The sequence below is a fragment of the Melanerpes formicivorus genome, unplaced genomic scaffold, assembly GCF_026170545.1.
Source record: "Melanerpes formicivorus ecotype bairdi unplaced genomic scaffold, bMelFor1.0.p_v2 SCAF_26, whole genome shotgun sequence".
Taxonomy (NCBI): domain Eukaryota; kingdom Metazoa; phylum Chordata; class Aves; order Piciformes; family Picidae; genus Melanerpes; species Melanerpes formicivorus.
Genome location: NW_027142378.1, coordinates 1,832,848 through 1,847,201, shown reverse-complemented (window position 1 = coordinate 1,847,201; position 14,354 = coordinate 1,832,848). Strand labels below are relative to the sequence as shown.

The following is a 14,354-nucleotide window of genomic DNA, read 5'->3' as shown; positions in this document are numbered from 1 at the left end:
TGTCTCCCCTGAGCCTCCTCTTCTCCAGGCTGTGGTGGAACACTGCAACAGGTTGCCTGGGAAAGTGGTTGGGGTCTCATCCCTCGAGCTATTCAAGGTGATATTCAAGGCTCTGGGCAACCTGATCTAGTGGAAGATGCCCCTGCTGACTGCACAGGGTTTGGACTGGATGTGCTGTGAAAGCTCCTTCCAACCCAGACCCTTCTATGATTCTATTCAAAATTGTTAAAGCAGCTTTGTTTTCTCATTCAGACTAAGAGGACCAAGGTACCAGCGTCCCATTGACAGAGACCTTCAGTATTCCACAGTGAATCAGCACCTGAAGCAATTCCTGCATTTTTGATGAGGAATAATCTGGGGGGTTTTAGGTGCAATTAGAGCACAGCAACCACCACAAAGGCTCAGTGGCCACAAAAGAAGAAATGCAGTGGTGCAAAAGTTTGCAGGAATGGCTTTGATGACTGGATGGAAAAAGCTATTTTTAAGCTACAAATCAGTAATGAACCTGATATCAATGAATCATCTCAGAACCCTAAGTGGAAAATAAAAGGGGAAGTTTAAGGGAAGAAATGTATAGTTCTCTAGATACTATGATTCATAAGACTGCAGTATTTGTAGTTTGCCTTAATTCTGCTTGACCACAGTAAAAAATCTTCCTGGCATTATGTTTTGCACCCAGAGAGCTCTATCACTGTTCATAGATGCATAGACTGATGAAGTGGCTTGGGTTGGAAAGGACCTCAAAGATGTACTTGCAACACACCTGCCATGGGCAGGAACACCTCCCTTATCCAACCTGGCCTTGAACACCTCCAGCAGGGCACATCCACAGCCTCCCTGGGCAACCTGTTCCAGTGTTCACCATCGAATCATAGAATTGTTAGGGACCTCAAGCATCATCCAGTTCCAACCCCCCCCTGCTGTGGGCAGGGACACCTCACACTACAGCAGGTTGCTCACAGCCACATCCAGCCTGGCCTTCAAAACCTCCAGGGATGAGGCTTCTACCACCTCCCTGGGCAACCTGTGCCAGTGTCTCACCACCCTCATGGGGAACAACTTCTTCCTTACATCCAATCTGAATCTACCCATTTCTACTTTTTTCCCATCCCCCCCAGTCCTATCACTCACTGACACCCTAAAAAAATCCCTCTCCAGCTTTCTTGTAACCCTCTTCATGTACTGGAAGGCCACAATTAGGTCTCCTCAAAGCCTTCTCTTCTCCAGGCTGAACTTTCCCTTGCAAGGAGCTTACTCTGTTGAGGTTGCTAACCCTTTTAAACATTACTCTATTAGCCTAATCACGTTTTGTAATGACTCCTAATTTCCATACCCAAAGTGCGCTGAGGTGTTGAATTCCACCATCACGACCTGCACAGCATGACAACGACAACCCTGTTGTTTCTCCCTCTGCTATTTCCTGTGGTGCCCCTGGTTTGTAGATGGCAGGAAAATATGCAGAATTGTTCCCTCTCCACTCCCCAGTCATTTGTTTGTTTTGTTTTGTTCTGTTTTTCAAGCTGAAGCTAAATGCTGGAGACCTGCAAAGGTAACTAATAAAGGGATTGCCTAACAAGTTGCAGGTAGATGCAATTATTTAGCATCAGGGAGTTAGCTGGGAGAATACTGAATAAAGCTGAGGTCTATGGGGGAGGAGTGAACTGCACTGCATACACAATTACAAATACTACAAGTGGGGGAAACAAAAAAGAAGGTCAAACCTTTGTTTGAGCAGGCAGGGATGTGACTAGCCCTTGCTGAGCTACTACAAAGAGCTGCATCTGTGCCCTGAAGTGATAGAAGCCAAATCATGCCTGTAAACTGGGGAGATTTCAGATGAGAGAGCAGTAAAAAGGACTTTTAAAGAGTCACTACCACTGGATAAAGGGGGAAGGATCAAAGAGTGATGATGCAGCTTGTTTACACATTGATTCTGGAAGAAGCAGTGTTCTGAGGAGCACTGAGAGATGCTGATAATGAAAGATGTTCTGAGGAGCACTGATAGGATGCTGATAAACAAAGCTGGTCTGAGGAAAACCTGAATTCAGAAGATATAGGGAGGGAAAAAAAAACACGTATCCAAGACATTTCAGAGATGTTGCCAGGAAGTTTATGTAGGTGTGAAATCATCTGCTAAGGGAAGTGATAGAAGCCCTTCACTCTGCTCTTGAAAGTGAAGTTTCACTATGTATTAGAGAAATGTCCTCTACAAAATGCTCTTGCATTGATAGAAGAGATGACCTGCCAAGAGTTCTTCCATCTCTAATTTCTCTAACTCCTGGCAAGAGTTTTTCCATCTCTGGTTTCTCTAACTCTTTGATAGAAGAGATGACCTGGCAAGACTTTTATTCCATCTTTGATTTCTACAACTCTTTGATGGAATAGATGACCTGACAAATTTTTTTCCACCTCTGATTTCTACAGCTCTTTGATAGAAGAGATGACCTGACAAGATATTTTCCATCTGGATTTCTACAAGTCTTTGATAAGAGAGATGACCTGGCAAGAGTTTTTCCATCTCTGATTTCTCTACCTCTTTGACAGAAGAGATGACCTGGCAAGATTTCTATTCCATCTTTGATTTCTACAACTCTTTGCTGGAAGAGATGACCTGACAAGGCTTTCCCCATCTCTGATTTCTACAACTCTTTGACAGATAAAATAACCTGACAAGATTTGTTTTATCCACCTCTGATTTCTACAACTTCCATAGAAGAGATGACCTGGCAAAATACCTTCCATCTGGATTTCTCTAACTCTTTGACAGAAGAGATGACCTGACAAGGCTTTTCCCATCTCTGATTTCTACAACTCTTTGACAAGCAAGATAACCTGATAAGATTTTTGTCCACCTCTGATTTCTACAGCTCTTTGATAGGAGATGACCTGACAATGTTTTCCTCTCTCTCCTCCCCCCACCCATCTCTGATTTCTACAGCTTTTTAATAGAAGAGATGACCTGGCAAGATATTTTCCATCTGTTTTCTACAACTCTTTGCTAGAAGAGATGACCTGGCAAGATATTTTCCATCTGTATTCTACAAATCTTTGATAGAAAAGATGAGCTGATAAGATTTCCCACTCCCACCCCCCCCACCCCATCTCTGTTTTCTACAACTCTCTGACACAAAAGATGACCCAGCAAGGATTTTTCCACCTCTGAGTATTACAACTCTTTGACAGAAGAGATGACCTGACTAAAGTTTTCCATCTGATTTCTTCAGCTCTTTGAGGGAAGAGATAACCTGGCAAGATATTTTCCACCTGGATTTCTACAACTCTTTGACAGATAAGATAACCTGACAAGATTTCCTTTTCCACCTCTGATTTCTGCAGGTCTTTCATAGAAGAGATGACCTGGCAAGATATTTTCCATCTGGTTTTTATAGCTCTTTGATAGAAGAGATGACCTGACAAAATTTTCCCACCTCTGATTTCTCTAGCTCTTTGTTAGAAGAGATAACCTGAGAAGGCTTTTCCCATCTCTGATTTCTACAACTCTTTGACAGATAAGATAACCTGACAAGATTTCCTTTTCCACCTCTGATTTCTACAGGTCTTTCATAGAAGAGATGACCTGGCAAGATATTTTCCATCTCTGTTTTCTACAGCTCTCTGACAGAAAAGATGACCCAGCAAAGATTTTTCCATCTCTTTCACAGAAGAGATGACCTGACTAAAGTTTTCCATCTGATTTCTTCAGCTCTTTGAGGGAAGAGATAACCTGGCAAGATATTTTCCATCTGCATTTCTCTAACTCTTTGCTAGAAGAGATAACCTGACAAGGCTTTTCCCACCTCTGATTTCTACAGCTCTTTGATAGAAGAGATGACCTGGCAAGATATTTTCCATCTCTGTTTTCTACAACTCTCTGACAGAAAAGATGACCCAGCAAGGATTTTTCCACCTCTGAGTATTACAACTCTTTGACAGAAGAGATGACCTGACTAAAGTTTTCCATCTGGATTTCTTCAGCTCTTTGAGGGAAGAGATAACCTGGATAAGATCTTTCCTTTTTTCAGTCTCTGGTTTCTCTCAATCCTTGAAAGCAGCAATAACCTGGCAAGGTTTTCCCATCTGTTTTCTGCAACTCTTTGCTGGAAGAGATGACCTGACAAGGCTTTCCCCATCTCTGATTTCTACAACTCTTTGACAGGTAAGATAACCTGACAAGATTTTCTTCCCACCTCTGATTTCTACAACTTTCACAGAAGAGATGATCTGGCAAGATATTTTCCATCTGGATTTCTACAACTCTTTGCTAGAAGAGATAACCTGAGAAGGCTTTTCCCATCTCTGATTTCTACAACTCTTTGACAGGTAAGTTAACCTGAGAAGATTTTTTCCCCCCACCTCTTATTTCTACAGCTCTTTGCTAGAAGAGATAACCTGACAAAGCTTTTCCCACCTCTGATTTCTACAGCTCTTTGATAGAAGAGATGACTTGGCAAGATATTTTCCATCTCTGTTTTCTACAACTCTCTGACAGAAAAGATGACCCCGCAAGGATTTTTCCACCTGTGAGTATTACAACTCTTTGACAGAAGAGATGACCTGACTAAAGTTTTCCATCTGGATTTCTTCAGCTCTTTGAGGGAAGAGATAACCTGGATAAGATCTTTCCTTTTTTCAGTCTCTGGTTTCTCTCAATCCTTGAAAGAAGCAATAACCTGGCAAGGTTTTCCCATCTGTTTTCTACAACTCTTTGCTGGAAGAGATGACCTGACAAGGCTTTCCCCATCTCTGATTTCTACAACTCTTTGACAGGTAAGATAACCTGAGAAGATTTTCTTCCCACCTCTGATTTCTACAACTTTCATAGAAGAGATGACCTGGCAAGATATTTTCCATCTGGATTTCTACAACTCTTTGCTAGAAGAGATAACCTGAGAAGGCTTCTCCCATCTCTGATTTCTACAACTCTTTAACAGATAAGTTAACCTGAGAAGATTTTTTCCCCCCACCTCTTATTTCTACAGCTCTTTTCTATCAAAGATAACCTGACAAGGCTTTTTCCATCTCTGATTTCTACAACTCTTTGACAGATAAAATAACCTGACAAGATTTTTTTCCCATCTCTGTTTTCTACAACTCTTTGCTAGAAGAGACAAACTGACAAAGCTTTTCCCACCTCTGATTTCTACAGCTCTTTGATAGAAGAGATGACCTGGCAAGATTTCTATTCCATCTTTGATTTCTACAACTCTTTGCTAGAAGAGATAACCTGAGAAGGCTTTCTCCACCTCTGGTTTCTACAACTCTTTGACAGATAAAATAACCTGACAAGATTTTTTTCCCATCTCTGATTTCTACAGCTTTCATAGAAGAGATGACCTGGCAAGATATTTTCCATCTGGATTTCTACAACTCTTTGCTAGAAGAGATAACCTGAGAAGGCTTTTCCCATCTCTGATTTCTACAACTCTTTGACAGATAAGTTAACCTGAGAAGATTTTTTCCCCCCACCTCTTATTTCTACAGCTCTTTTCTATCAAAGATAACCTGACAAGGCTTTTTCCATCTCTGATTTCTACAACTCTTTGACAGATAAAATAACCTGACAAGATTTTTTTCCCATCTCTGTTTTCTACAACTCTTTGCTAGAAGAGAGAAACTGACAAAGCTTTTCCCACCTCTGATTTCTACAGCTCTCTGATAAGACACATGACCTGGCAAACTATTTCCCATCCTGGATTTCTACAACTCTTTGATAGAAATGATGACCTCACAAAATTTGTCTCTCTCTGATCACAAGATCACAGGCTCACAGGATGTTAGGGGGTTGGGAGAGACCTCTGGAGATCTTCCAGTCCACCCACTCTGCCAGAGCAGGACCATAGAATCCAGCACAGTCATTCAGGAACACATCCAGACGGGGCTTGAAAGCCTCCAGAGAAGGAGACTCCACAACCAATCTGGGCAGCCTGTTCCAGTGCTCTGGAACCTCACAATAAAGAACTTCTTCCTCATGTTGAGGTGGAACCTCCTGAGCTGCAGTTTATATCCATTGCCCCTTGTCCTACAACTCTTTGGCAGACAAGACAACCTGAGAAGATGTTTTCCCATCCCTGATTTCTACAGCTCTTTGACAGGTAAGATAACCTGACAAGGCTTTTTCCACCACTCTTTTCTACAGCTTTTTGATAGAAGAGAGGACTTGGTCAGACATTTTGCCAACTCTGTTTTCTACAACTCTTTGATAGAAGAGAGGACCTGGTCAGACATTTTGCCACCTCTGTTTTCTACAACTCTTTGATAGAAGAGAGGACCTGGTCAGCCTTTTTTCCACCTCTATTTTCTGCAGCTCTTTGATAGAAGAGAGAACCTGGTCAGACTTTTTTCCACCTCTGTTTTCTCCAGCTCTTTGATAGAAGAGATGACCTGATAAGATTTTTTTTTCCCCTCCCACCTCTATTTCCTACAACTCTTTGATAGAAGAGCTGACCTGACAAGATTTCTCCCCACCTCTAGTTTGTACAGCTCTTTGATCTTAATTAATAAAATCAATTTCACAGCCCCCAAAAAAACCCCAAACATCCTAACCCAACCTACCCCGCCCCTTACTTTTCATGCCAGGAATCAAATTGAAACTCTGGGAGAAGAGGTCTGAAGGAGGAATTGACTTTAAGTCAGTTGTGCCCTGTATTAGGCAGGCCCAGCTTCAGTGTAAGACCAGAGCAACTTTAAACTCTGCCCACTGAGGGCCAAAAATAGAATGCTGAGGGATAATTTTCTTACACCAGCAGGCACTAATCCTCTGGCACTGACAAAGAGCTGCTCTCACTAAATGACTAATAAAATCCTTCCCAGCCTCAGTAAAACACCAAATTCCTGCTTTTTCCCCCTCCTTATTCTCAGACTGCATTTACAACCCTGCCTGATTAATTGCATGAGATGCTCCTGAAGAGCTCCAGCAATGTGCAAAGCCTAATTGAAAGCAGAGATACCACACTGGAGAGAGAGGGCTAGACCCAGGCTTCCATTAACACTATGCGTTATTATCAGCAGTTCATCGTTCACCCTGAGATTAGATTTGACATAACAAGGTACTAACCTGGGGAGAGGTGGGTTTTTTGTTGGTTGGTTTGTTTTCCTGAGCAAAATTAAGGGAAAATAATTTGGGTTTTTTCTCTTTGGCCTTCAGAGATGTGGAAGTGGAACGTGGGAATGAGAGTTTCGATGTTAAATGTTTTGAGGTTTGGTTTTTTTTTGTGTGTATATAACTGATAAATAGCTTCTGGAGAGAAGATAGAATCATAGAATTGTCAGGGTTGGAAGGGACATCCCTCCCATGGGCAGGGACACCTCACACTCACAGCCACATCCACTCTCACTCACAGCCACATCCAGCCTGGCCTTCTAAACCTCCAGGGATGAGGCTTCCACCACCTCCCTGGGCAACCTGTGCCAGTGTCTCACCACCCTCATGGGTAACAACTTATTCCTAATATCTAATCTGAATCTCCCCTCCTCTAGCTTGGATCCTTACTCCATCTGATCTCAATCTCCCCACTTCTAGTTTTGCTCCATTCCCCCCCGTCCTATCACTCCCTCACACCCTAAGAAGTCCCTTCCCATCTTTCTTGTAGCCCACTTCAGATAGTGGAAGGCCACAAGAAGGTCTCCTCAGAGCCTTCTCTTCTCCATAGAAGAGAATTCTTCATGGAATTGAAGTCAGAGGAATCTGAGACCTATTCAGTGAAGGAAAAGAAAGAGAGGGCTGTTGGAGGGCTCGGCTTCATTCCACAGAACTATCAAGAATTGTCTCCACATCTTATGGGAGACTGAAAGGAGGAATGAGATGGAGAGAAATCTGAGGCACAGAATGCCTGAGAATAAATGCAGTGTGGAAACATGACAGAGAGGAAATCCCTCTGCTGCTCTCCTCTGTGTTTCTTCTTTCTCTCTCTTCCCCTTCTCATCCCATTAATCAAAATGACTAAAATGACTTCACACCATTTTGCCTCAGTTCTGCCTGGTGCTTTGGTGCTTTTATTGTCAAGAAGACTGACTGATTTAACAGCATATTTCCTTTCTGCTTGCCTGGGGTTTTGGCTTTCTTTTTTTGTTCTGTTGCTTGGTTTGGGTTTCATTCCTTTTTTTTCCACCCTTTCCTTCCTCCCCCCCCCCCCCCCCCTTCAATTTAGACCTTGCTCCTTCCCTGACACTTTTATTTCATTTATCCTAACACTTCCATTTTAAGCTGCTTCTCCATCTCTGATATTTTCATTTCCTCACCTCCAACACCCTCCCCCAGCCCCCTATTTTAGGCATGTTTCTCTTACTTTTCCCTACCCTTTACCCATACCTTTGCCTTTTCTCTGCACTCTCACTGCCTTTAATGTACCCCTTTAGTTTCTCAGCTCTAGCACTTTCTCTTCCCCCAAAGTCCCCACACCAGTGGTATGCTCAAGCACTGCAGTTGAGTTTCTTTGAATGCATTTAGAGCTCTCATGAAGGAATACAGAGGGGAGGTTTAGGCTGGATGTTAGGAAGAAATTCTTCATAGAGAGAGTGATTGTCCATTGGAATGGGCTGCCCAGGGAGGTGGTGGAGTCACCATCAGTGGAGGTGTTTAGGAGGAGACTGGATGGGGTGCTTGGTGCCATGGGTTAGTTGATTAGATGGTGTTGGGTGATAGGTTGGACTTGATGATCTTGAAGGTCTCTTCCAACCTGGTCTGGTCTATTCTATTAGATTCTACTTCTATTCCACTTCTACTTCTATTCCACTTCTACTTCTATTCCACTTCTACTTCTATTCCACTTCTACTTCTATTCCACTTCTACTTCTATTCCACTTCTACTTCTATTCCACTTCTACTTCTATTCCACTTCTACTTCTATTCCACTTCTACTTCTATTCCACTTCTACTTCTATTCCACTTCTACTTCTATTCCACTTCTACTTCTATTCCACTTCTACTTCTATTCCACTTCTACTTCTATTCCACTTCTACTTCTATTCCACTTCTACTTCTATTCCACTTCTACTTCTATTCCACTTCTACTTCTATTCCACTTCTACTTCTATTCCACTTCTACTTCTATTCCACTTCTACTTCTATTCCACTTCTACTTCTATTCCACTTCTACTTCCATTCTAGTCTAGTCTATTCTGTTCTATTCCATTCTATTAGTTTGGTCCCACAACCAACTCCCCATCTAAGGGCTTTATGTCTTTCTCCACATAAAGATTTCAGAATAGAAACTGAGACAGAAAAATAAAGAAAGAAGATGTGAAACTGCAAAGAGAATCACAGAATGGCTCAGGTTGGAAGGGACCTCAGAGATAATCTCCTCCAATCTCCCTGCTCCGTGCTGGGACACCTCTCAACTAGACTTAGCTGCTCAAGGCCTCATCCAGCCTGGCCTTGGACACCTCTAGGAAGGGAGACACAACCTCCCTGGGCAGCCTATTCCAGGGTCTCACCATCCTCCTACTGAAGAACTTCTTCATCAGCTCCAGTCTAACCTTGTTCTGCCTCTGCTTCAAACCATTCCTCTTTATCCTGTTGCTTGACACCTTTATGAAAAGGTTCAGTGGCCATGGTGGGGGCAGGGTGATGCTTGGGCTCAGTCTTGGAGGTCTTTTCCAACTCCAACAATTCTATGATTCTACCATGCTCTGCAAGAATCTTATTTTATGATGTGAAAGCCCACAGAGTTTCTCTTTTCCACAGTGTCCTCTAATTCTGCTTGTTTCAGTTTTATGGCCACATGGACCAGCATCAGCCATAAAATGTGTGGCCAGATAAGAGCTGCTGTTTACATGTCAATCCATTGTATTTTATTGGGTCCCCAGCTACAACAAATAGGCCTGCAGCATTTGTGTGGGTGTGTGGCTAGAGGTGTTTGTGAGTCCATAATTACACTTCTGAAATCAGAAATTGGGTGATGATACACAGACACACACCCCCCCTAAGCAGCAAGGGCAATACCTCACCATTTTCATCTCCTGAAAAGAAACTAAGCTCTGTTCTTCTGCCCAATCTCTCCCACTGATATGCACAGCAAAACATCAGCTCTGTTTTAAAATCACAGAATGGGCTGGGTTGGAAGGGACCTCCAAAGCTCATCCAGTCCAACCCCCCTGCAGTCAGCAGGGACATCCTCCACTAGATCAGGTTGCTCAGAGCCCTCTCCAGCCTCACCTTGAATACGTCCAGGGACTGGGCCCCAACCACCTCCCTGGACAACCTGTTGCAGTGTTCCACCACCCTCATGGTGCAGAACTTGTTCCTAACATCCAATCTCCATCTGCTGCTCTGCTCTCATTTCAAACCACTGTCCCTGGTCCTGTCCCTGCAGGCCTTTGCAAACAGTCACAGTATCACAGTATCACAGTATCACTTAGGTTGGAAAGGACCTCGAGGATCATCGAGTCCAACCTGACACCGCAGACCCCATGACTAGACCATGGCACCAAGTGCCACGTCCAATCTCCCCTTGAACGCCTCCAGGGTCGATGACTCAACCACCTCCCCGGGCAACCCATTCCAATGCCGAATGACTCGCTCGGTGAAGAACTTCCTCCTCACCTCGAGTCTGAACCTCCCCTGGCGCAGCTTGAGACTGTGTCCCCTTGTTCTGGTGCTGGTTGCCTGGGAGAAGAGGCCAACTCCCTCCTGGCTACAACCACCCTTCAGGTAGTTGTAGAGGGCAATAAGGTCACCCCTGAGCCTCCTCTTCTCCAGGCTAAACAATCCCAGCTCCCTCAGCCTCTCCTCATAGGGCTTGTGCTCAAGGCCTCTCACCAGCCTTGTTGCCCTTCTCTGGACACTCTCAAGTGTCTCAATGTCCTTCTTAAACTGAGGAGCCCAGAACTGGACACAGTACTCAAGGTGTGGCCTAACCAGAGCAGAGTACAGGGGCACTATGACCTCCCTGCTCCTGCTGGCCACACTATTCCTAATGCAGGCCAGAATGCTATTGGCCCTCCTGGCCACCTGAGCACACTGCTGGCTCATATTCAGGTGGCTGTCGATCAGCACCCCCAGGTCCCTCTCTGTCTGGGAGCTCTCCAGCCACTCCGACCCCAGCCTATAGCTCTGCATGGGATTGCCATAGCCAAAGTGCAGCACTCGGCACTTGGACTTGTTGAAAGCCATCCCATTGGACTCTGCCCATCTTTCCAGTCGGTCAAGGTCCCTCTGCAGAGCCTTTCTACCCTCTAATTGACTAACATCTGCCCCTAACTTTGTGTCATCTGCAAACTTGCTGATGACTGACTCTACCCCTTCATCCAGATCATCAACGAATATGTTGAAGAGGACAGGGCCCAGCACTGATCCCTGGGGGACACCACTGGTGACTGGCCTCCAGCTGGCTGTGGCACCGTTCACGACCACTCTCTGGGCCTGGCCCTCCAGCCAGTTCCTAACCCAGCACAAAGTGTAGTGGTCCAGTCCACAAGCTGACAGCTTAGTCAGCAGTTTGCTGTGGGGGACAGTGTCAAAGGCCTTGCTGAAGTCTAGGTAGACCACATCCACAGGCCTCCCCACATCCACCAGGCGGGTCACCTGATCATAGAAAGAGATCAGGTTGGAGAGGCAGGATCTGCCCTTCCTGAATCCATGTTGGCTGGACCTGAGCCCTTGGCCATCCTTCAGGTGCGCAGTTATTGCTGCCAGGATAATCTGCTCCATCACTTTCCCTGGCACTGAGGTCAGGCTGACTGGCCTGTAGTTTCCAGGTTCCTCCATCCGACCCTTCTTGTGGATGGGGACCCCTGCAGCCTTCTTGTAGCCCCTTCAGGTAATGGAAGGTTGCTATTAGGTCTCCCTGAAGCCTTCTCTCCCCCAGGCTGAACACACCCAGCTGCCTCAGCCTGTCCTCACAGTAGAGGTGTTCCAACACCCTGATCATTTTGCTATCCAGAAGTATCTCCTGTTCTAGGAAGGATCAGCTCCAGACTTCTATCTACCAAGGGAAAATATCAGGCAAGGTCTCAGCTTCCCTACACAGACGGGTCCAGAGACTGCAGAGGATCAGGTAATGGATTCAACTTTACACATACATTAGACATTCCCCCCCCCCCCCCACCACCAGTCTTTCAGAGAATAAAGAGTTTCTATTTTTCTCCTTTCCCACCTATTGCTACATTTCAGAACAGTTCAAATGCCAACATAGACCATTTCCAGCTCTTAAGGAGGTCCAAGCAGGAAGCCAAGTCCACCTCTCTGGTGGTTCTGCATAAGGCTGAGAAGAGGAAGGGCAAAAGTTGACACTTGGGTCTGCAGAACTTTTGCAGATAGCTCTGACTTTCATAATCTTGACATCTGACAGACAGGTTGCAGCAATGAACTGAAACCCTTCCCAAAGGCTCTTCAGTTCACTTTTGCCAACTGCCTGCAATCTAGGACACTCCACACAGCAGTTGTACCAATGCCTGCACACACATGCAGACATGCAGAAAGGTGCAGAAAGCAACCGCTCACTGGTGAACTACTGGATGGAAGAATCCAAGATTGGCACTAGTGGGAGCAGAATCCCAAGCTCTCCATTAGTGGGAGCAGAATCCCAAGCTCTCCATTAGTGAGAGCAGAATCCCAAGCTCTGCACTAGTGGGAGCAGAATCCAAGCTCTCCATTAGTGGGAGCAGAATCCAAGCTCTGCACTAGTGGGAGAAGAATCCAAGCTCTGCACTAGTGGGAGCAGAATCTAAGCTCTGCACTAGTGGGAGCAGAATCCAAGCTCTGCACTAGTGGGAGCAGAATCCAAGCTCTGCACTAGTGGGAGCAGAATCCAAGCTCTGCACTAGTGGGAGCAGAATCCAAGCTTTGCACTAGTGGGAGCAGAATCCAAGCTCTGCACTCGTGGGAGCAGAATCCAAGCTCTGCACTAGTGGGAGCAGAATCCAAGCTCTCCATTAGTGGGAGCAGAATCCAAGCTCTGCACTAGTGGGAGCAGAATCCAAGCTCTCCATTAGTGGGAGCAGAATGCAGGCTCTCCATTAGTGGGAGCAGAATCCAAGCTCTCCATTAGTGGGAGCAGAATCCAAGCTCTGCACTAGTGGGAGCAGAATCCCAAGCTCTGCACTAGTGGGAGCAGAATCCAAGCTCTGCACTAGTGGGAGCAGAATCCAAGCTCTGCGCTAGTGGGAGCAGAATCAGACCTATCATATCTGGGCCAGATATGATTGTCAGCAGTCAAATGGCAAATATTTGGTTTTAGCTTCAGGTGTTTGCAGGCTGGAGCAATGATTCTCATTCGTATCTGGCAGGCACAAGTTTTGGCTCTCATAAGCAACACAACATCTGGGGTTCTTTCCCAGTGGACTTTACCTGGTAGGTCACGAAATCCTTTGCAGATGAGTGGAATGTTAAATCTCCAGAACTATAGCGTTTCATACAGACTGGTTCTGAAACTTTAATCTTGTTGTCTAGGTATAAACACTTCTGACAATAAGAGAAATATGAACAGCAGTGTGTGATCCCAAACAGTTCAATTCAGACTGAAGCAAAAAAAAAACACATCACAGATTCACCCCCTCAGGCACCACAGCATCAGAAGCCAACCAGCCACCACAGAGCATGCAACTCGTTCATGCACCACTGACCTCTAGGGAGCTCATGGATATCGTGGACCCGGTCTCACTCCTCGACAACCCTGCGGTGTCGTCCAGCTCTGAGGCAATGAAATTCTTCACCGCCGTGCGGGGCTCGAAGGGCAAGCTCTGCATATGCTCCTGGTTGGGAAGGTGCTGGTCTAAATTGATGTTAAACTGGTCCATCACAGAGGGGTTCATGTTGAACTCGGGGTTAACTTTGTAGTGCAAGAGCCTTTCGTGAGGCAGCGTCTCCATGCCTATGTTCATCTTGCCCTCCTCTTTCAGTGCTGGCTGGGGATTGACCGAGCCCCTGGGCATGACTATGTAGTCACTCTCTATCATCCGTTCTTGAGGGTGGACCATGTCCATGTCTGCCCCTCGGAGGTTGTCCTCGGTGCACAGGTAGACAGTCCTGCGCAGCTCGCTGTTGTCCTTTTTCAAGCACTGGTTGGCCAGTTCGCTCATGCTCATGGGCATGTGGAGGCCTGTGGGCTGCTGGATGATGACTTTGGAGATGATGTTCCCAGGCAAGGTGGAGTAGCTCATCCCTTCGGGGTTGGGGCCCTTCTCCTCCTCTTCGTCGTTCAGCGAGATCCTGGACAGCGTTCCCGTTATGGTAGCCGACCTGCAGGGGCCGATGTCTTTATGCAGCACTGCGGGGGGCAGAGAAGAGAAAATCTCACAGCCTGAACACAGAGCTGCCTGACAGACCTTCACTGAATGGGTTGGCTTGGAAGAGACCTTAGAGATCTTCTAGTTCCAACCCCCATCCCACAGGCAAGTCCCCACCAGCCTGGGTTGTT

General features: G+C 45.6%; 1 protein-coding gene across 1 annotated transcript in view; it reads right to left on the bottom strand.

The window, feature by feature from the left end:
- Positions 1–14,354, bottom strand: part of ADGRB3 (adhesion G protein-coupled receptor B3) — a 553,776-nt gene that overhangs the window by 19,900 nt on the left and 519,522 nt on the right. Inside the window, 1 exon segment of the mRNA XM_068153437.1 lies at positions 13,561–14,204. Within this exon segment, the coding sequence (XP_068009538.1) occupies positions 13,561–14,204 (644 nt within the window).